The sequence below is a fragment of the Haemaphysalis longicornis genome, unplaced genomic scaffold (genome assembly GCF_048455015.1).
Source record: "Haemaphysalis longicornis isolate Haplotype H1 unplaced genomic scaffold, Haemaphysalis longicornis Haplotype H1 scaffold_3, whole genome shotgun sequence".
In the NCBI taxonomy this organism is placed as follows: domain Eukaryota; kingdom Metazoa; phylum Arthropoda; class Arachnida; order Ixodida; family Ixodidae; genus Haemaphysalis; species Haemaphysalis longicornis.
This window is the reverse complement of record NW_027526335.1, coordinates 232,664,502-232,687,474: the sequence shown is the minus strand read 5'-3', so window position 1 is coordinate 232,687,474 and position 22,973 is coordinate 232,664,502. Positions and strand designations below refer to the sequence as shown.

Genomic DNA, 22,973 nt, shown 5'->3' with positions numbered 1-22,973 from the left:
TCGGTTCTTGCTGAAACGCATGGAGTGCGATATAGACAATGCCAGGCTCGCCATTCACGCATGCTGCATCCTGAACAACGTGTGCGAGCACTTTGGTGACTGTTTTGCAGCAGTGGTGTGCCGAAGTTGAGGCAAACAATGCACTATATGATCAGCCTGCACACAACACACATGCTGTGCAGGCCACTGGAAATTCAGTCAGGGCAGCCATTGTGGAATACTACAGGGGGCAGTGAAGCAACATTTATTTTCTCAGTGTCGATCAAAATACCTCGACATGGAGCTGTACAACTTCTCCTGCATCCTAATTTGGCGCTCACGCAGCTCAAACTCTTTGGCCCTCGCAGCTCTGAGGTCTTCACGGAGTAGCCTCTGCTCGTCGAGAAGTGCTCCAAAGTCTACAGCAGATGAGGATTTCCGCTTCTGCCTGGGTGGCTGCAGCTGGCGGTGTTGCATGGCTGGTGACTGCGTTGGTTGGTGGGCCTGCAGTTGCACTAGTGGAACAGCTGGTTCCTCAGTGACAGCTGATTCGTCAGTGCTGCCAGGGGTGCAGTACGGTGGGTCTAGGTCACCGTACTCAAACGCATCAACATCTGTTTCTTGGTTGTCAGCTGGCGGCGTGGTCAGCTGAGCACAGTTGCCATCGTCAGTATCCGTGTCTGTCCCTCCCGACTCCATGCCATAGATGATCTGAGTATAAAAATAAGAACAAAGTGCACGAAGGAATTAGCGTATGGCAATACAAAAGAAACGTGTTGAATGATACACAACAGCATTGGGAGTTGCAACGAGAAGACACTAGGGAGAAAGCAAGACTGCCTATCTGAACTGCCTGAAGGCTCAACTATGGAAACACTGCTGCTTAATACTGTTTGAATTGTTTAGTTGCGCAGCTTTGTGATTTTTTTATAACGTAGTGGTTATTGTAGTGTGGTTTCATGCCATGTTTTGTGGCCTATGTGCATATTGTATAATGGTTTTCATCACTTGGTTGTTTAGTGTTTTGTGTATATTGCCTCATTGCTTACTGTTTATAACTTTTTTATTCACTTTCTTGTTTAGTATTTTGTATTTCCTTGTTGCTTACTGTTTGCATTGTTTCATGTGGTGTTTATTGCCGCGTGGTTTCATGCACTGTCTTGTAGCATTTCCTAATGTTGTAGTATCACTTCTGATCCATTTGTCGTATACAACTTTGTGGGCATTGCTTGTCACTGATCTGTTAACCGCACCTGAGGTGGCCCAAGTATGAAGTCCTGCTTTCTACAGTTGTCATTCACAGTTAGGCATTGCTCTGTGTTTTTCTTTGTGAACAAGAATGTAAATGGTACCCAGCAAAAGAATAGGCAGTTCTGTGTATGTGAAATAAACCTTTCTAATTTCTTTCGGTTCCCTGAAAAACTAGTGCTTGATCTCTTACTGACCACAACCTGAGACTGGCCATTGTGGCTGGGCACTTTGTAATGAAGAGGCCTGCACTAGCCTTTTCATATTTATGAATGCACTATAGCTCCTCGTGAATGTTATCTTCTCTGTGCAAGAAATTAGAAACCTCATTAATATCTTGTGACTACAGCATGCTTGAACAACTCTAGTGCAGTCTACCAAATTCACAGGTTGCTACGTATTTAGCATAAAAATTTAGTCCCAGCAAAGGTACTACCAATTTATGATTTCATGCTCGTAAAACTGTTTCCACCAACCTGCGGGACAGCGGTAATGGGGCTTTGGCGAACTAAGCTGGGATTGTTGATTGGAAGGGTTGCGAGGAACTTATGCAGTCTTTTGAAGAAAATCCATGGCACAAAGTCGGATCCAGTTGTCAGGCCTTTTTGCAAGACCCTGAAATGAAATTAAAAGCTAAGCAGAGGCACATACAGGAAATTGTAAAGGCGGCTGCAGCACGCAATGGCTGTGGTAACGAATGAGAAGACCATGCATGCAACAACAGTAGTCCGTAGTGCTGCTTAATAATTTCCCATTTCTGCAAGGAGTAATCCCACAATTTTCTTGCCACCATAAATAGCGCATCGGTTACCCTTGTATTGCGCATGCCTTGAAAGGAAAAACTGGTACAATAACGCGAACCCCTTAATAAGCAGTACAACCGCTAGAACTGCGAAATACGCGGGTGCTTACCTGAATTCACTCGACAAATTCTCGAATTTCGAGTTCACTTGCGCGCGCGTCCGACTCAAAACCAGCCTCCCGGAGGCCGTCAACGATTTTGTCGTACACGCCACTGTTTCTTTTCGTGCGACGAAGGTCTCCGAGGCGGCTCTCCCACAAGTCTATCAGAACGAACGTTTCTGCTTCGCTCCAAAATTGGCGCGGTGCCGACGCACGCTTTCGTTTTTTTGCTGGTTGCTGCGACGCACGTGATAACTCCGCCATTACTATAAATGCACACAAAACCTTATGAAAACTGGAACTAAACGTAAAAAATATTGTACAATGACGTGAATGTTTGTAAAAACAACACCAGAGATAACTAGTCCTGACAGCCACAAACCTACAAACACAGGCAGAAGATAATGGCAATATGACTTCCGATGCTTTTCATCGTAGATTTTTTTTCTTTTCGCACCGCCGGTATGGAGAGTACAAAGTTAACTTATACTTGTAGACAGAGTAACAAAAAAACAAAACTGGCAAAAAATATTGCAAGCTAACATTTTTAAATTGAAGTTTAATGGTAAATAAATATTTTCTTTATTGCGACATGCAGACACTGTGTGCGAGAGTACGGACGTTCGCGTTTCGAAGGCCTTTGAGAATTTCAAAGGTCGGATGTCGTCCTCCTTCGACTCAAATGGCATTTCAGTCGAAGGCCTTTGAAAAACGTCGTGTAGCAGCTCAAAGGTGTCCTTTGAGTCAAAGGACATTCGACTCAAAGGCCTTCGAAACGCTCGTGTAGCACGGGTATAACTCTGTTAGAGAAGGGCGCAGAGAACGATGGTCAATTTAAAAGGAGTTCAGTGATGGACGTATCATAAAAAACTGATTTAAAAGGATGGCGAGGCATGGATGAAATTTTAAAAGCATAAAGAAGATCTGTGTATGCTCGCTGACGTTGTAGGTTCCATTCGTTGCACTCTACATACAGGCTTTCTACAGGACTAGTCCGGAAGGCACCACACGCCAGGCGGAGCCCCAGATGGAGTTCTTTGTCCAGCATTCTGGGGGATGTTTTAGTGGCTGATCCATAGACAACACTACCATAGTCTAATCGTGAACCTATTAGGTTCGTAAAAACACGTAAAAGAACGACACCTTAAAAAACAGCGCAAAAAACTCGGAGGTAGAGAGGTTACACAGACACAAGCGCTGATTTTTTGCGCTGAGTCCAAGTTTTTTGCGCTGTTTTTCAAGGTGTCATGCATACCCAACTAGCCCAAAGTCAAGCTTTATCACGTAAAAGAAGTTGTTTTTCAGCACCAAAAGAAATGTGCGAGAGAACCTTCAGGATAGTCAGTGTTTTTAAGCATTTATGTTTCAGTTGTTTTATGTGTGGGATAAATGTGAGCTTTTCGTCAAAGATTATACCTAAAAAACTTGTGTTCCTTTTTGACAGGAATAGAGACACCGTGGAGTCGAATGTCTGGATCCGGCCGAATGCGGAAAAAAGAACACAACTGCACTTTCCTGGATTAAATTTAAAACCGTTGCTATCTGCCCAGCCGGCTAGCTTGTTCACACCAAGCTGCACTTGGCGCTCGGAGATAGACAAGTTATACGATTTGAAGGAGAGTTGAACATCGTCTACATAGATTGAACAGGAGATCGATGGTGGCAGAGCCTTCCGAAGAGAATTCATCTTGACAATAAACAAATTGCAACTCAAAACTCCACCTTGCGGCACGCCATTTTCCTGCATATGAACCATAGAGAGTGCAGTTCCAACTCGCACGCGAAACGTTCTTTCAGACAGGTAACTAACAAGCGTGTTCATCATGTTACCCGACCTACCAAAGACCTTCAATTCGCTGAGGATACCGTACCGCCAAGCGGTGTCGTACGCCTTTTCAAGATCAAAGAATACTGTCATACAGTACTGCTTGTGGAGTAAAGCATCTTTAATAAATGACTCTAACGCAACGAGTTGATCGTTCGTAGATCGCCCCACCCTAAAGCCTGCCTGGCAGCTCTCGAGAAGACCGTTGTACTCTAAGAAGTACACGAGTCTCCTGTTTATCATCTTTTCGAAGAGCTTACACAGGCAGCTTGTCAGGGAAATGGGACGATAACTGGTGGGAGGGGAGGGGTAAGCCACTACTCTGGCCTCCCTCCAAGAGCGTGGAATGGGCCCCGAAAGGCATATTTTACTGTATAGGTGTAAGAGTGTTTCAAGAGTGTCTGGGTGTCTGGGTCTGGGTGTATGTAATATTATCTGCTCGTGGAGCTGAAGGTTTGCACGTGCTCAGGGCAGCCCTCAACTCATAGAGCGTGAATTCAGAGTTGTAAGAAGTTTTTTATTTGTCTTTGTCGTGTAAAGGCTTTTTTTCTGCAGATGTTTTGTGTTTCATGAAAGTGTTCGTGTAGTGTGCTGAACTGGACACGTGTTCGAAGTGTTGTGCAAGTGTGTTAGCCTGGTCTTCCAGTGTGTCCCCTTTTGTGCTAACCAGGGGCAGGCTGTGTGTCTGTTGTCCTTTGAGCTTGCGTATACGTGTCCAGACTTTGTGTGCGTCCGTGTATGATTGGATGTCAAGAAGGTGTGCCAACTCTCTCGTTTTGCCTCACGGCGCACACATTTTCCAAACGCTTTGGCCCGTATGAACAAAATAAGGTTACCCGACGTGGGGTACCGACGAAGGATACCCCAAGCCTTGTTCTAGGCCTCCCACGCCCGCCTACAGTCATCATTCCACCACGGCCTTCGCTGGTTGCGCGGGGCACGAGAGGTGTGGGGAATGGACTTTTCGGCGGCGTCGAGGATGTGCGCCGTGAGTAGTTCTTCAACGTGTAGGTGTCTAATGGTTGTGTGGTGTAGTTTGGATGTCTCTGTAAATGTACCCCAGTTAGCTCTTGCTTCGTTAAACCTGTTTTGGGAAGATGGACTGCATGGGCCTTTACCTATATATGTTAGTGAGGTGGGGAAGTGGTCCGTGCCCACACACCACTCAAGACATGGAAAGAGAACTGCGAAGCCAAAAGCCAAATCAAGGTATGAGTATGTGTTGGGTCCTATGCTATGGTATGTAGGCTGTTTCTTGTTGAAAAGGCATGCTCCAGAGGATGTTAAAAACTTCTCTATCAGGCGACCTCGGGCATCCGCGCGAGAAGAGCCCCAAAGAGAATTGTGTGCATTGAAGTCACCTGTTAGGATGTATGGTTCATGCAGCTGGTCGACCAGCGCCTCAAAGTCAGAGCTCAGAAGTACAAGATCGGAAGATGGAGCATACCGCTATCAACCTATTAAATATTATTGTGCGGATGGCTACAGCCTCAAGGACGGTGTTCAAGGTGACAGGGTGGCATGCTAAGGATTTGCGGGCAATTATGGCCACACCGCCAGAAGAGTCTGTATAGCCTACCCTATCCTTTCTGTATACCAGGTAAGTATTCAAGAAATTTGCTTGCTTGGAATTCAGATGTGTTTCCTGGACACACATTAAACTTGGCTGATTGGCATGCAGAATCTCGTGCACTTCGTCAAGATTATTCTGAAGGCCTCTGCAGTTCCATTGAACTATGTTTTCTCTTCCCATTATGATGAGTTAGAGCTACTGGAGCGTGACTGTTTATGTAAAGTCTTTCGGGGCTTGCACTCTTCGAAGGGTTTTTTTAACCTTCTCTGAAGGTTTCAATGGAAGTACCCGCTCCTTCCGCTGCAAAGCAGACAGGAAAGGTCCCACATCCACCTCATCATCAGATTTGGGAGGGGTACCCGGCGTCCTGGACCCCTTGAACTTGGCACCCTTCCCGGTGCCCTTGGTTGCAGTCGCGACCGCCGAGGGCGTCAGGAGCGCGCCGGGTGGCACATGCGGTGCGGCGATGGTGGGAAACACTGCGGTTTCCTCCGTCTCCATCTTCTCCGGGCACTCGCGTGTGCTTTGGGCCGGTGGAGAGGAGGAAACAGTTGGTGCAGCAGCATCCACGTTGGACATGGATGCCACAAAGCCGCTGCTGGCTCAGCGGGTGGTGCAAAGGCGGGTTTGGCTGCAAGAGGCAACGCGGGGGGGGGGGGGGGAGGGGGGGGGGCGGCGGCGGAACCAAGTCCGACTCTCGGTACTGGGTCCCCGCTAAAACAAGACGCCGCTCCACCGCCCGGCGAGCTGCGTCGGCGTACCTCCCCAGGGGGAAAGAGGCGAAGCTCTTTCGCGCCTCTGCGAAGGTGATGTTCTCGTTTACTTTCAAGGCAATGATTTGTTTTTCTTGTTTGAATTTTTCGCAGTTCCTAGAATAGGCAGCGTGTGGTCCCTGGCAGTTCGCACAGGTTAAGCTTTCGGATTCGCATTTGTCGCTTAGGTGATCGTGTGCTGCACATTTTGCGCACGTGGGTTTACCACGGCAAGAGGTTGTGCCGTGCCAAAACCGCTGACACTCGAAGCAGCGGCGTGGGTTTGGCACGTAGGGTCGGAGCGGACATCTCATGAAGCCTGAGTTGACCGGCAGTCAAAGGCGGGATTCAGGCACGATCTAACCGTCATTTTTGCTGCGGGAACGTCCCTCCAGTGCAAGCACATGCGCCCTTGTGCGTCGTCATAAAACATCGTCACCCCCAACAACCCAAGCATACAGCAAGCTCGTCGTTGTATCAAGTTACAGGCGCTTCAGCGGCTGCTCAGGATGGAGGTTTATCACGCCAACCGACCACAGCATCCAGGAGGCGCTGCATCAACCACATGCTGGGGTGACGGGCTACATAATCCGGCAAGAACCGTCGCTCCTTCGCAGTCGGTGGCGGGATTCGGGCACGATCTAACCGTCATTGTTGCTGCAGGTGAGGTGCAAATTGTACCCTTCGTTGTTTACCGTATATCTTTTCTCGTCATCGACTGCACTGTTGATATTATTGTTCATGTTCCGCGCGTGAATCATGGCTTCAGTGTCCAACTGTGGCAAATGTTCGAAAGCGCTTCCGGCTGAAGGGAAATTTTTGGTGTGTACAGAGTGTAACGTTGGATTTCATTTTGGGAAAAATTGTGCAGCTGAAACTGCAATATCTGGCAAGGAAGCTGCCAAGCGGGAAACATGGCTTTGTCGCGATTGTCGTTCTCAAAATAACACCGCAGCCGCGGTAGATGTAGTCCAAAATTGCGACTCGCTTACAGAGTTGTCGGCTAAAATTGAGTCTCTTATGCCCATAAAGGACGCCATCAACTCCCTTGTTCTTAAAGTTGATGAGCTTCTGCAACTCAAATCAACAGTAGTTGTTCTTCAAAAATCAGTCGACTCCGTTCACGAAACAGTTAACTTTGTTTCGGAAAAGAACGATGAAGTCATAGCTACTGCTGCTGCTCAACAGGCCACTATTGGTCAACTGCAAGGTGAGGTTCTTGCCTTGAAAGCCACCGTATCAGGTCAAGCAGAAGAACTGTCGAGCCTGCGCAAAAAGTTAAATAACGTTGAACAATACAGCAGGAGGCAGAACTTGGAAATTCACGGTCTGCCGCAACACAAAGGCGAACAGCTTTTACCTATCATGTCTGATATGGCACAAAAGCTGGAGTTAAACTTCACTGAGTCTGACGCCGAAGCGATACATCGCCTTCCTACTAACCGAGATCGTCCGCCAGTTCTGCTGGTTAGATTTGCCTCCATGGCACTGAAAGGTGGTGGAACTGTAGAGGCTCTTGAGGGCACTTGCGGAACAGGGTACGATTCCTCAGCTGTACTTCTCTGATAACTTGACCAACTACAACAGAGAAATGTACTGGGCAGGCTGCCAGAAAGAAAAAGAAAAGCTGTACAAGTACGTCTGGGCTAAACATGGCAAAAGTTTCGCCAAGAAAGCTGAGAAATCGCTCCTTATCTGCATATCGGTATACACTGACCTAAACAAGCTTATGTAAAAGTGAACAAGGACACCGACTTAGACTGATCTCATAATGAACAATGTTTTTCACAATTGTGACAGCTTTGCTAACTTCGTTAGTCTCGCAAATCAAGGATGCAAGTCTTTCACGGTTGTGCACGTTAATATCCGCAGTATTCGTCGGCACTGGGACGAATTCCTTGGTGTCGTACAAAATACCGGTTTTGTTATTGGTGCTTTCGTACTAACTGAAATTAATATTCATGAGGACATTGTTCCCTTTTTTAAGCTTCCGCACTATTCCAGTTTCGCGCTGACGCGCCGTGTTAGTAGGGGCGGTGGCACCATGGCCTTTGTACATTAACAATATGTGGCGTCATCATTGCTATCAGGGTTCAGCTCAGAAGAATGCCTGGCACTGCGCATCGCCTTGTTAGATACAGATGTAACAGTTCTTGCCATTTACAGACCACCCCCCAAAAATGCGAACGTTTTTGTAAGCGAACTGGACAACTTCTTGCTTTCCTTGCCCTCAACTTCTAGTCTTTGTTTGGTTGGTGATATCAACATAAATACTTTATCTCCAGCCCGCCCAGCTGTCTGCGAATATTTGAACGTGTTGGCCAAATCAGGGGTTATTCCAACTATCTGCTCCCCTAATCGGGAAGAATACCTCTGAGCGAAATTAGTAACTTCATGTATTGACCACATCAACGTTAGGGCACCGTTATTTCGTACCAGTTGGGCAGTAATCAAACGCAAACTGGTCGACCATTATTTTGTGGGTTGCCATGTTTATTTTCCCACGTTCCGCCCGAGCACTTGCAGGTATCTATTCTCGACGTAGCTAAATTCGATAATTCAGTTAATAATTTTGACTGGAATGCATTCATGGAAGGGGTAACTCCACATGACAGTTATAATAAATTTGTGATTGTTATCGACCAATTAAAATGCACTGCACAAAAAACCATAAAAATTAAAAAAACGCAATAATGAATTACCTTGGCTTACCTCTGCCCTTCTTAGGGCTATTAAAGAAAAAGATAAACTTTGGGAGAAGTGTAGGCGCTCTCCTAATAATACTGCTATGAGGAACCTATACAAAGTTCACAGAAATAGGGTAACTGCGTTACTTCGGTCCGAGAAGCGTTCATTTTACAGTAAATCCTTCTACTAAAACAGATACAACCCTAGAAAAACTTGGTCAACAATTAATCAAATATTTGGTCGACATCCTGCACAATCAGTTGACGTCTTTCGTAAACACTTCGACAATTTGGAATCAGCAGTTATTGATTTCAATTTTCACTTCGCTAAAAAAACATCTTCGGCTACGCATACAACTTCTATCGATGGTTTCGACAACATCAGCAGTTTACAGTCCTCTGCATTCCTTCCTTTCATGACTTCTCATGACTTGCACAACATACTATTTAGTTTTAAGCAAAAGAAGGCGCCGGGTTTAGATAGTATATCTGTCTACGAGTTGCAACGTAACTTTCTTGCTCCGGAAAACGTACTTTTATGCTGAATAGTTACATTGAGCTTGGTTTTCTTCCAGATGAACTAAAAACTGCAGTTGTGAAACCATTACATAAAAAGGGCTCTTTTAAACAGGTTGACAACTACAGGCCGATTTCGATTTTACCCGCGATTAGTCAAATTTTAAAAAAGCACTTATCGCGAGTAATGACCAACTTTCTCGAAAAACACCATGTATTGTCAAGTTCGCAATTCGGGTTCGTTCTTGGGAAAGGAACTGTTGTCCTTTTGGAAGAACTATCTTATTTAATCTTCTCTGCTTTCGAAAATAACGAAGTAGTGACGGCTCTTTTTTTGGATGCAAGCAAGGCATTTGATTCTGTTATCCCAACAATACTTTTGCTCAAGCTATATACACTGGGATTTAGGGGCCTTTTAACAAATTATTAGCTAACTCTTTCTGCAATCGTTCACAGCTAGTCAAGATCGGTGACCACATTAGTTCAAAAGTTCTTTTAAAATCTGGTGTCCCGCAAGGATCCGTATTATCACCAATATTGTTTAACGTCTATGTAAATGACTTATGTAATTATACATCACATTGCCAATTATTTCAATATGCTGATGACACTGTCCTTCTTGCCAGGCACTCCGTTTACACCAAGTCTGTTGCAGTTTTACAAGGTGATACTCATTCTGTCATGGATTGGTTTGCCCGAAACTCTATAACTATAAATAAGCAAAAAACAAATCTGGTTTGTTTCCACAATCCACACAAGCAAATTGATCAAATCTACCTCTTTTTCTTCATGGTTCGCGATGTGATAATTGTCAATGCTCTCCTCTTCTACCATCGCCGAATGTAAAGTATTTAGGAATTGTCTTTGACTCTGATATGACATGGAACAGTTATCTATGCTCTGCAATAAACTTCGGGGCTTGTCATGTACTATGTATAACAGCCGTTTCATCCTCCCTTTACCCGTACGTAAGATTATCGTACATGCGCTTGGTTACAGCATCCTGAAATATGGAATCACGGTATTTTTTCTTGTTCATTCACTTGGCGTTCGAAAATAAACTATATTCTGAAATCGTTGCTATGAAATGTGGCTTACAATATCAACATTCCCGGTGGCAACAGCTTGTTTTCGGCTTTGCAATTGCCTTCTTTTGACGCACTATTTTTGCACACTGTTAACTGCCGCCATTTTTGGAATAGTGATTTTTTGTATCGTTTTGTCATCTTTTTTTTCGCATACCCCGATTTTACACGCGATTTGGACGTTTTTTGCGCAGTTATGTTCCCGATATATTCAATTCTATGCCCACTGATATCTGCTCCATTTCATCGAAAAATGCTCTCAAACTGTATTTAAGGAAAAAACGTTTCTGAAGTTGTCATTCTGCGTTTTCTCTTTTGTATGTATGCATTACACACTGCTTTACTGCTTCTGATCGTTTTTCTGTTGTGTTATTTTTGCTTTTTTTGTTGTTGCTTTTCCCTGTTATCGTTTCTTTTCACCTTCACCTTTCGTTTCTTTCCTTTTTTTCTGCTGTTATTTATAGTGTCCTTACAGTGGCTGCCGGGTACAGCCCGACAAGCCTGTTCGGCTTGGGCTGACCCGTCATGTACTCTGTACCTCTACGACAAATAAAAACCTATTATTATTATTATTACTCAGGAAGTGATGAGCGGTCAAACGTCAAGATTATGTGTTTAGTAGCTATTATTTGTCGGTTCGGCGTATCGTGATTCGCCGCTCTGTTGTTACGCCCTGATCGCGAAGGCCGTCGAGCAGATCTGCTTCAATCTCATTTATTAGATCTCTATCAGAGGTCACGCCCTAGCAGCTATTGAGGCTGCGATGTGGCGTGATCTTGATGTCAACATCGACCATGCGCGTTTTCTGCAAGAGGTTACAGGATTGTTGTTGGTTTTGGACTTCAATGGACCTCTCCCTGTATGTAAACAACGTGACGTCACTAAGCAAACGTGCGCGACGGGTGGCGCCTGCTGGCGGCCGCGAAGTGAGGTGGCGGTTGGCAGAAAGCGCCTGCGCCGACGGCACGGCCTGGCCGCGCGTCGCCCGAAAGGAACGATGTGCCGTTGGTTCGGGCCGTCACTGGCTTCCCACATTGCAAGTGGGGGTCTAAGTATCCTAGCTGTGGCCGTCGAAACTCCATGTAGCTTTCCGCATCTACAACCTCCGCAACACTTTCGTTTACCGTACGGTCAACTGAACGGCGACGCTTTCGGATAATCAGTGCGCGACAGAACAGCCTATACGAGTCATTCTGAAGGTTGGTGCTGTTGCGACGCATTACAAGGATGTTTTTTAAGGTTCTTTGTGTTCGGACACATACCAAGGAAAGCTAATTTATTGTTGCTTTCGAGGTCCGCTTAAGCTAAGCGCGGTGCCTCAGGCAGCTAAACGCTCTCTGTTCTTGGTCTCTTTGCGTCGCCCGGAGACAGTGGCGTACACACGATTTCATGTCGAGGGGAAAAAGGAAAGGTAAAGCATGAAAGGAATAAATAGTAAAATAAGCAGCAACGAAACAAAAATATGAAGAGCAAAAGGAAAAAATTATTCCAATAAAAATATCGCGATGATGTCGTTCTCTACGAGATTGACCGATTGTTTTCTTACCTTTACCCCAGTGAAATCTCGAAATGGTTCATCGTCTTTGTGAGAGTAACATAGCAGCCACATATGGTTAGTGCGTATATCTTGCGACAGTGCACTGAAATATTTTCGGTAGTCATTATTTCATGACAGTTAAAGTTAGTGTCCATGTTCGCCCGCTGCATACGCCAGCGTCGGGAGGCCGCAACAAATGAATACATTCACTGAGTCTGTTCGCTAAGGGCAAACACATTTTTTGAGTCGCGTAAGCGGCCCATCTCGCCCCGAAGGCACGATGCTACATGAGCACGGCAATCATCTCAGTTTTCCGGCATCCTCAAGGCAGAATATAATTGATCAAGGTAAAAATTTATTGTACTTACAAGCAATGAATTTCGTTCGTCTTGAACAGATCCCCTCATAACAAAAGACCAAACTTCTCGTTGTCGATCAGGCAGCAGGCGGCTATCGCGGATCCCTCGTCGAAACATTTATTTCGCGTCGCCTAAGCAGGTTAGACATTCATTGTGTTTTTAGTACAGTGCTCTACTTCCTCAAAACATGACAATATTTCGCAGCAAGAAAATTTCCGTCTGCCCCCTCCTCCCCCTCCCCCTATTTCACTTGAGCAAATTTCTGCTGGTGCTGCATGATAGCAGATGGTTGATAAACAGTACGTATCATTTCATTGTACGAATCAGCGCGGACTGCCAATGTAGACGGTATGACTGCGCTTTAGAGAACAGCTGAAGTTCAAGAATGCGAAATGTTGCTACGAGTAAGAGCAGACTATGTCGCTGCTTTGGCTGCCAGCCTCTTCGGCACATTGCGCGCATCCACAATACACGCCGAATTTACCTCTGTGGGGACTCCGAAAAGTCTGATGCCGCTGATTTTGCTCGCAAAATTTGGGTAGCCGAGAGCACATCAGCCCACCGGCATCAGAAAAGCCAACACGTAAACAAAAATTCCACTTTTGCGCGCGTCTAATGCAGCCTCAGTGCATACGCGCCGCGCGCCGGTCCGAATGTTTTGCCAACCACCCTACCGACCACACCCAGCACATGCGATTTCCGTGACGTCACGGCCGCCGCGTGACGTACCCCGGGAGAGGTCCATTAGGACTTCTCCGGTTGTGAGCTTTTTAGCCTTGTATGATTTGCCTACAAGGCTTTCAAGAAACTTGGAAATGAGAAAGACAGACTGGGAAGTGACGGATTTTGATTTAACGAGGGGTTCCATTACCAAAAAAGCGCGAGAAATTATCGGGCTTTGGAAAAGAGATCGAAGACAAAGCAGGAATGGATACTTCGGTGCGGCCCCTTTTCAGGGACCGATCACGTTTGGGGGGGGGGGAGGTTAGAAAGTGCCATATATGATAGTATAGAAGCAGGGGACGGGGGTACTTCCATCGTTCGGGTTACCCTGATACCGAGAGAGGTCCCGGAGCTCCCTGCCTGGTAAACAGACAGGGCGCCCATCCGCCGGAGCTTGACCTGGGCTCCGACGGCCACAGTTTGGGGTTTCTGCCCTTCACCTTAAAACTCGTAGCCACGGTATATTACAGCAAGAGTATGGGTGCTCGGGGTCCGCAGTATCGCCAGTACCGTCACCAAGATTGCTCAAGGTGCCCCGTGCGGGGATGACCCATGAATACTGTTATCTCACTTTATCAAAGCCCATGTGCGTGACATGCGCAATTCCCAATAAATTGCACTGCCCCCGTCCCGGTTCTTCTGGTTTATGACTACACACATGCTAAAAAGTAATGGATTCTGCAACTTCACACTATCCATTTCTTTTTGGCTTACTAATAAAAATTTGTGCCCTTCCGCTGTGTGAAGAACGAGGACCTGCAAAGCTGGATGCAGTACACGGAGTGCACAAAACAAAACACGTTTATTGTAATTTGAGATGGAGCATATTTGTTAGTTCATTAGCTGAATTAATCTCTGGCGGATCGAAGCTTTGTTGTTGCCGATAAACATGGAACTGCCTGTGTCCCTCCCGCGTCGTAAGCATCTCACTGTTTGTGTAAGGCCGGGTTCAGACTGTTGCCGCAACTGTCATAACTTTAAACAATGATGTCATTACACGTCTCAGCCAATCGAACGGCGTGATATGGCATTTTTTTACGTCCATAGATCGAACCGATTGAGCGAACGCAGCAGCGACGAAAGGAAGAAAACGGAGAGGAGCGCCTAGTGAAGGGTGAAGCGGAGTATACGACACGTTCGGCTACAGCGTCATCACTCACTCTACCTTTCCAACACGCATGTTTCATGTGTCGCCGCCAAGGAGCGCACTCCCCCTGACACTTTCCTCAGACGCTGTTTCCTTCTCCGCTAATCCAAACCACGTGACGTTGGCGCGGGTGGTTTAAACACGATTTGCAACATGCTGGCCGGCGGCGGAAGCGCACTGCGAGGTAGCAGCAGAGTAGTGCACGCCGCCGTACGTTCGCTGATCACACGAACACTTCTTCAAACGCAGGAGAAATGCGCCGTGACCGAGAAGACTGCAGCTCGGGCAGCGCAGAAATTTCATCTTTTGGACTCTAGTAATCGTCAGCGCATTTTTTAGCCCCATCCGGGCTTCTGTTTATTTTTCGCAATCATCTGATAACCGCACTACCGCCATTAGCTACCGACTGCGCAACTTGCCAAAGGGCAAGTAACACTAAAAACATAAAAACTAATAAAAAATAACACTAAAAACAGAAAAACTAGTCGGTGTTTTCCTGACTTCGTAGTATCGCGTGTTTGGTGCAGCAGAATTCAGGACAAAAAGTATTCACACGGTCGTACTACGTCAACAGTGCGTCCACAGAATCTGCGACGCGATGCACATGGCAGTAGCTGGGTTTTACCGAATAACTTTTGAGATGTCAATATTTTGAGAACAGCGGGGCGGGGGGGGGGGGGGGGTGGGGGGGAGGCAGGAAGTTTAGTGATTTCAAATATGAATCACAAAAATGGAACAACTCTGGTTGGATACTAGGCATTGTGGGGCTTCCACCAAAGTGAAAAGTCAAAGCTCTTGAACAGAATAAGAAAGTTATAAGCACAAACATTGACTCCAAAAATTGGCCTGCAGCTGGCAATCTGAGATTTCATCACATAACAAGATGGTGGGAGGGGCGGCCCACTGCTGCTGGCATTGCTCTTGTATAGTGGTAGTTTTTAGTTCCTGAGGAGCGCATTTCAAACGGGTGGCCTAACGAAGGGAGTGGGCGGTGAAGGGGAGCAGCGGGCAGTGGTGAAATAAAAAGCGGAGAACCCTGGGCAGCCGCGAAATAAACTGGCACCAATTGCTTGAGGCTCTTGTTAAACGTAATAAATGAAGGCATTTTTTCTCAAACCGTATGCTCTGCAATATATATTTTTCACTGCAAGTGGAAAATTTGAGTCAGGTGCAACAACGGTGGTGGACACACTTTCTATAGCAGTTCATATATACTGCAATGATTGGTTATAACGTTATTTGTTTCTGGTTTTTCGATATTATTAATGGACTGCACTGTACCACTAAGCATCGACCCTATAAAAATGTTTTCTTTTTCCGTAATTTCAAGTTGGCATGCGATAGCAAATGCTTGTTTCGCTGTAGTATACTTTGTGAGGAACTCTGGGCTGCCTATCAAACCTAGAATCCGAATCCTGTACCACGTTTTGTGGCCGCGTACTAGTACTAACATACGAACCCAACAGGGTACCATGATGCAAGAAGGTAGTTCAAGCCATGCCTGGCTGTTAAGTAGTTGGTCCCTGTAGGCGCCGGACAGTGACACGGCACGAAGCTGCAGCACCCAGCGCAATTTGCGGCACATATGAACAACACTGGCACAGTGGCTATGCCAGCCCGCTCAGGACTTAAGCGCGCTTCTTTATTGTAGCACAGTGTGAAGCATATTCGTCGCCACTATTAAGTTTATTAAACGGAATTATAACATTCCTCACTAATTCTGCCACATTGTGCTGGTAAACGAAGACAGATTTAGTTGGTTCAACTCACGTACGGGAAGCCAGGTCAAGACAACTTTACGTGGCGCCCAGCATGAGAAATGCAGGTAGAACATCTCTTGTGCGTCTTGCCACTTACTTGAACAACTCACTGAGGAGGTACATGGTTTGGTTTGAGAGCCAGTGGTCCGGTCACTTACAGCGTGAGTATGGGGGCTCGGGGTCCGTGGTGTCGCCAGTACCGTCACCAAGATTGATCAAGACACCCCGTGCGGGGACGTTGCCAAACTTGTACGTGTTTTCATTGCAATGTTTTCATTACACCCTATTTTGAAAAAGTACAGGAAATGATAGATTGAGAGACGGCTCGTAATGTTTTAAGGTATCTTTTTATGGCTAGTGAAAACAGGTGCCAACAGCTGATATCTACGTAGACTTTCGGTGACAGATGACAAGCCAAAGGCCGCCAGGGAACAGTGACAACCGCGGGGCACTCGGCCCTGCGGGGAGTTTCGCAACTCCATGTATTTATTACCTCTGCTTACAATGTCGAACAAATGTGGATCTCCTGCAGTGTACCATTGGATTTGCAGTAGGCCTACAACTTTGTTGAACGATATCTTCTGGCTCCACCAGACCTCGTTCTCTAAACAAGGTGGGGAGATTATCATAGCTTTCGTTTTATGAGATGAGCGTTTATGGGGGTATTAAGCGGCTGTTTCGGTTTCGCGAACCTCTGCGAGAGTGTGTTCCTCCCAATCATAGTAATTATAAGTGCCGCTTTCAGAAATCACCGTCGGCCTGCCTTTCTACTAAGTGCAAATTGCATGCTAATCGCAATAATCATCAATCAATCATTGTAATCATTGTGGCCAGCCCCGTGAGCAATTGTGTTACTTTCTGCGTTTTCGTTTTTTTACGTACGTCCTCACGTTACCTCCATGCAGGTCGTTCGCAGGCAAGCGAAATGCATTTCTCCCTTAATTGGTCTTGCAAAATACGACATATTTCAGCGTTCTTCCTACCAGTAAATACGTCCTCTGGAAGGCACATGCGTACATGTCCGATAATGGCTTCCAGTATCTGGTCCCACGCATCCAAAACGGGAGGATACCACGCCAAAAACTAATATTCCAGCATTGGATCTGCTCCGCCCCCACCCCCCTTAGAAAAAAATAAGACCAATATACACGTACAAATTTCGCTCAGGATTGACAGATTGAGAGCTCTTTGTTGATTCGGTGGATGGTGGTCCATGGCCGTTCTTAGTTGGTGGAGCGATTTTTCTGGTTAATTCCGATAACGAACGAGACTAGCCTATTAAATAGGTGCGGGGTTCCCAGCACCTTACAACCTTCTTAGAGGGACAAGCGGCTCCTAGCCGCACGAAACAGAGCAATAACAGGTCTGTGATGCCCTTAGATGTCCGGGGCCGCACGCGCGCTACACTGAAGGAGGCAGCGTGTTTTTTCCCTGTCTGAAAAGACCCGTGGAACTTCATTCGTGATTGGGATAGGGGCGTGCAATTGTTCCCCTTGAAGCGGGAGTCATAAGCTCGCGTTGATTACGTCCTCAAAAAGAAAGGAAAGGAAAAAAATATACATCACGGGCATCTGGCGAACATAAGAAAAAATTATGTAGAAATGCACTTTCCTTATTATAAATAGATAGCGACGGTACACTTACGCAAATGGGCCCTTTTCTGTTAATGAAAAACGAGGACGGCGGCAAACGTGAAGCGCCTGTCACGTTTGCCACCGTCCTCGTCTTTTTGCGCTAAGCCTCCCACTAGTTTGGGTTACGTGCTCCGTCAATTTTCCAACACAAGATGTGATGGAAATTGGTCGGAGGTGCTCGAAGCTTAGCTTCTTCCCTGGCTTCGGAATCAAGACCAGGTTCGCAGCTTTCCCTCTCTCCCTTGTCCGAGCATTTTTTCTACAGGTTGTTAGGTTACTAATTGAACCGTTGTCAAGATTCCTGAGCCTCCCTGATGCTAAATGTATCCGGCCCGGCAGCCGCTTTGGTACTGAGGCGGTTGATTTCAGCCCTCACTTCCGCGACCGTGAGGGGATTGTCCAAGTCTGGGTTTTCCGGACCCGCGTAGTCAGGGAGACTCTCAACTCCAGCACAACTGATCAATCAACCAATCGCTACCCTCGGTTAACAGTTTCTTTTAGGACTTTTAAGAAGTAAAACTGGAAAGAACATCATGGAGCGCCTTGGATTCGAACCCTCTCAGTACTCCAAGCAGACTGATATCGTACCTAGACCAACTAGTAATAGACTCATGATTATACCGCTGCCAAAAAAACATGCACCCGGTATTTCACGAAGGCAGGCGAAAAATAGGGCTATGGCCTTGCAGGCCAAATTTGGAGGGAGGTCTGATGTGCTCTACACGGACGCTGCCGAATACGATATTAAGAAGACCGTACACACAGCGGTAGTGGTTCGTGAGAGTGTAGACCCGCTCTCGTGCTGCACCGTCAAAAACACAAATGCAACTGAGGCAGAAGAAGTTGCTATTGCTCTAGCCGTAGCATAAACCGGTACAAGGGTGGTTGTTCGTGACTCCAAGGCAGCCATTAAGGATTATGATAAGGGCAGGGTCTCTGCTGCAGCCGCCAAAATTCTCAGAGAAGGTCAAGTACCAGCAGAGCAACAGTCACTGATATGGTGCCCGGCCCACCAGGGCCTGTGGGGGAACGAGAAGGCGCATGCGACCACCCGGGGCCTTACTTGCCGGTCGATCGCAGCTGAATCACCGCCTCCACGCGAGGAACCCCTTCATTCAGGTGCCGAACTCAGGACATTTCAAGAAATAATTTCTCATTGTAAGCTCGGTCGCAAGACCTATCCTGCGGCGCATAAACAGCTCAGCAAAAAGCAGAAGTTATTTGGAGGACCTTGCAAACCGGGGTGTTTCTGAACCCTCAACTGTACAGCAAATGACATCCGGAAGTGTTTATTCCCCACTCACTGCAATAGCATTGCAGACCTAGTCCACATGGTCTGGACATGCCCTTCCTATAACGACCCGAACAGAAATGTACATGCACCGTGCACATGTACCGTGAAATTAATAAAGTAACCAATGAGCTCAAGCAGTGGGCGGGCCAACCGCAAGAAATGTATCTTCCTACTATGTGGGCAGGCTGAATACTACCGAAGCGTTACACTCCCAGGGAATAGAACGTGCGTGCTGTAAGTTGTTAAACAACGCTTTAAAAACAGGAGTATGTGTTGCTTGAGGAGAATATCTCTTCATAGACAATTATTTTTGTATTAATTAGTGATAGTGAAATTGAATAATTGAATTCAATATTGCGTGGCTGTCATACCCAAACCATCCGTCAATTTCCCATCCATTTGTAATCGCTATTACTTCGAAAACTGCGTTTGAGAACACTGTGGTTGTTTGTTTCATACCTGGAATAAAATTATTTCGGGAGTGAAACATTTCGCACTGTAATAATTTAGTTATTTACTCCCAGATACGTTTACCGCACCACGCTCTTCAGCACAGTGCAAGACTGCAATTAGAAATTTTATCAATTTAATCATATTTTACTCGCATCCTCATCTCTGCTTTTTTTTGCTTACTTACTTGCTCTCTGTGACGCGTAGCGTAGTGCACGAGGAGGCAGCAACACAGAGCGAACGCATGGGAGTTACTAGCAAGAAAGATACAAGCAAAAACCACTTGTTACATCGGCGAATGTTACTTCGGTTTTATCGTTTACGAAACGCCACACTAAATGATCGAATTCCAAGAGAGGTCTTCCCTTGATCTCTTTTCTGGGAACCACCACTGAGGCAATAAATTAAACTTCCCTTGCGTCAGATTTTTCGAACGCGTTTTTTGAAAGCGTGCCGTTTTTCTAAACGCCGATCTTTAAATTTTAAACGCAGCGCTGCGCAGCTGAGCAATCGTGCGTGCGCACGGAAGTACGCCGTGTCGTGTAGTCATGTTACATCTTGCCAATTCTTTTTCCAAGACTTAAATGAACAGGAATAACCTTAAAGACGACCGGCAGTTACCCTTCCGAGTGATCGTTGGCGGCTCCGGTCGAAAACGGACTGCGTGAGCCTCGGGGATCTCGCCCACAGCTCTGACTGACGAGGGTGGCTGCCATGTTCCGGGCGACTGTAGCAGCCCTGGTTATTGCTCTCGCTGTTCCTGCCGCACTCCAGGGAAGCGGAATCGACGAAGAGTGCGCAAACACGATCTGTATTCCCGAAGAGTGCGAGATGATGGGTTCTGTCTGCGTTGAAAACAGGTGTGGAGGCCTGGAGTGCGTCAGCAGTAAGTAAACGTCACTGAAGTAAATTCCTTGCTTCGCGACAATAAATAATGGCATCCCTGTTAGCTTGGACTATTGTTGTATCCGTGTGAGGTCGTTTATTTTCATTCATCTGAAAGCAGCATTTATTGCATTCCGCAACTGTCCTTTCGAAGAGTGTAAAAGTGTGAATTCAAATGTGCGACGACTGCTCATACACTTATACTGCAAAAGTGATATCGCGTATTCATCCGAGGTAGAGATAAACGGATAATCGAATGGCGAGTTTATTGTTTTTAAAAGAAAGCTCTGCTCTTACGCTTGACCATCCTCTAGTGACCTTAGCTAGGCTTAGTGAAGTTTCGGGATCGTACCATGCAAGGAAGGAGTAACTTGACGTTTTCTTCATAAGAGTTTTCCCTATAAACGCTTCTTAGGCTCATCTGCTGGGCTTGTATGCCAGGGTTTTAGATTTTTAGCTTGTTACTTGAACGAAAGGACGTTGAAAAAGCATTTAAAGCTGTACTGTCAGCAGCATTGCAAGATTGTAAAAACAGCCTGAAAATGCGATTAGTGAAGCGAATTTGCAAAGCAAAATGCGATATCGATAAGACCAAATATATTAGTTATCAAATAGACCGTAAGAAGACTGTGTTCTGAGGAAAATTTAAACATTCACTTCCAAATATGAGGCCCGCGGTCTGAGCAGAGTTTTCATTATGAAGGAATAATATTACGAATTAGCGCTCTTTTCCTGGCATATTGTTGCAAAGCCGTTGGTAGCACGGGATATTTTGCGTATAGCTGGCATAATCAAACGGCTACGGTTGAGACTTTTTTAAAACAGTTTTATATTCTTTTTATCTTTTTCTTCTTCTGTTTCTATTAAACAGGTTTATCAACAGCTGCGCCGTCATGATTGTCCTGCTTAAGCAAATCTTTACAATCTTACTCTAATACTCTTACTTACGTAATATTCTTAACGCGCTAATATTTCAGACGGTTTTGTCCATCTCCAATGTTTGCACCCTTCCTGGCAAATATCCCTCATGTGGCCAGCAATATATATAGCTAAATAAATAAATTCTCACCTTACCACACCGAAGGTCATTCTCGATGTCCTCATTTAATTATTCTATTTATTCCGGGTTATTTATTACGGAACGTATTATTGAGGGGAATGGTACATCTGGAAAATCAACATGTTAAAAACTACTTGGGTTTCATATGGAAAACATGAACACGAAAATAACAAACATATTGCAGTACGCAAATATATAGAAAGGCTTAACACAGATCTATGGAGCTATTCTCTCTATTCTCTCTAGCGCGGAAAACTAACATTCGCAATTGGATATCAGAGGCTACGAAACATATTGAAAAAATAAACACTGTGGCAAAAATGGGACACAAAAAATGCATTGGAATGAAATCGACCACTTTTTTCCTAAAATCGTCGATGTTGTTCAGAAGCACTAAGGCACTAAGGGTGATTACTCCTCCGATTAAGTTTAAGGAATAACAAAATTTGAGTATGTTGCAGTACGGCATTAGGGGATATCAACTTTGAAGGCATCATTTACGTGCAATAAAACATTCACTCCCATACCCTGCACTCGAAACGGATTGACTGATAATGGAGTTTAACAAGCTACGCTTGGGCTACGAGGCGCGCCGTATTAGAGGGCGCCGGATTAATTTTGAAACCGTGGGGACCTTTAAAATGCGCCTAAATCACGATACATCTCCTCCATCAGAAAAGCTTTTCCAGAGGCCGGGATCGAACGCGCGTCCTTGGGCTCGGCAGCACAACAGCTTAGCCACTGAGCCACCGCGGCAGCTCTGCACTCTCAGCTGACAGGGACTGCCATTTTACATCACTTTACATCCAGAGCTGTCCCTTACTCCCTGCTAAACGGATGCCGCTTGCACAAAAATGAAAGTGTTGCAACAGGGAAATACTAGCGCAAAGCGCACAAGAAAAATCGTACATTTGTGTAGTGCGTCCCACTTAGTTGTCATTTGTAGTCTGAGAGTTGTCATTTTGTAAATTTAGGCCACGGTCGATATAAAAATATTTCCCCCAGCGTGGGCGCCACTCACTAACTGAAGCTTGTTATAATGCAAGCCTATTTATTCCCTCCCAAACCTTGCCCCCTTCTGGCCTTTCAGCGTGGGGCTCATACGTGCAAAGAGATGCCGTCGCGCTTCGTACTTGCAGCACTTCCCTTCCTTCTGGGCTGTTTGAAGCTCGGAAAGTTGCTGAATTCTGACATCTGACACCCGACCGCGCAAGGAACACGCAGCATTGTGAACGTCTTCGTGCTACCTTTTTCTGCTTCCCTTTTCGCCTTTTCTCGTACGTTTATCTGCCACCGCCCAGACTACTCATGTTCTCCAATGATTATCTACGGTTGGCTATTTTTTATGGAGACGGGTTTTTACCGTAAGCATATTTATAATTAAAGGTATAAAATGCTGCATTCTGTACTTGTATATGTAGGCTGTGGGCATGGGCGTCGTCAGGCGGCTACAAAGGGCCACTTGCCCCCCCTGAAAGCCACCCCAGAACGATTGCCCGGTCCACTCGCCATCTCCCCGTTTCTCCTCGATATATCGGGCGTGCCCCGCTCAAGAC

At 46.0% G+C, this 22,973-nt stretch overlaps 1 protein-coding gene across 1 annotated transcript; it reads right to left on the bottom strand.

The window, feature by feature from the left end:
- Positions 1–252: 252 nt before the first annotated feature.
- Positions 253–6,107, bottom strand: LOC144175764 (uncharacterized). The gene is made up of 4 exons (XM_077704780.1): positions 5,888–6,107; positions 2,140–2,278; positions 1,704–1,842; positions 253–690 (listed from the first exon to the last, which is right to left on the bottom strand). The coding sequence occupies exons 1-4, from the start codon at positions 6,105–6,107 to the stop codon at positions 253–255; spliced, it is 936 nt and encodes a 311-aa protein (XP_077560906.1).
- Between the last annotated feature and the right edge of the window lie 16,866 nt (positions 6,108–22,973).

Bases quoted from the DNA above. Each gene is read 5' to 3' on its own strand.
- LOC144175764 (XM_077704780.1), bottom strand. From the start codon at position 6,107: ATGTCCAACGTGGATGCTGCTGCACCAACTGTTTCCTCCTCTCCACCG. The intron at 2,279-5,887 runs GTACCCCTCCCA...CTTGTGGGAGAG, and splicing joins CAAGGGGTCCAGGACGCCGG to CCGCCTCGGAGACCTTCGTC. The intron at 691-1,703 runs GTTGGTGGAAAC...TTTTATACTCAG, and splicing joins CCATTACCGCTGTCCCGCAG to ATCATCTATGGCATGGAGTC.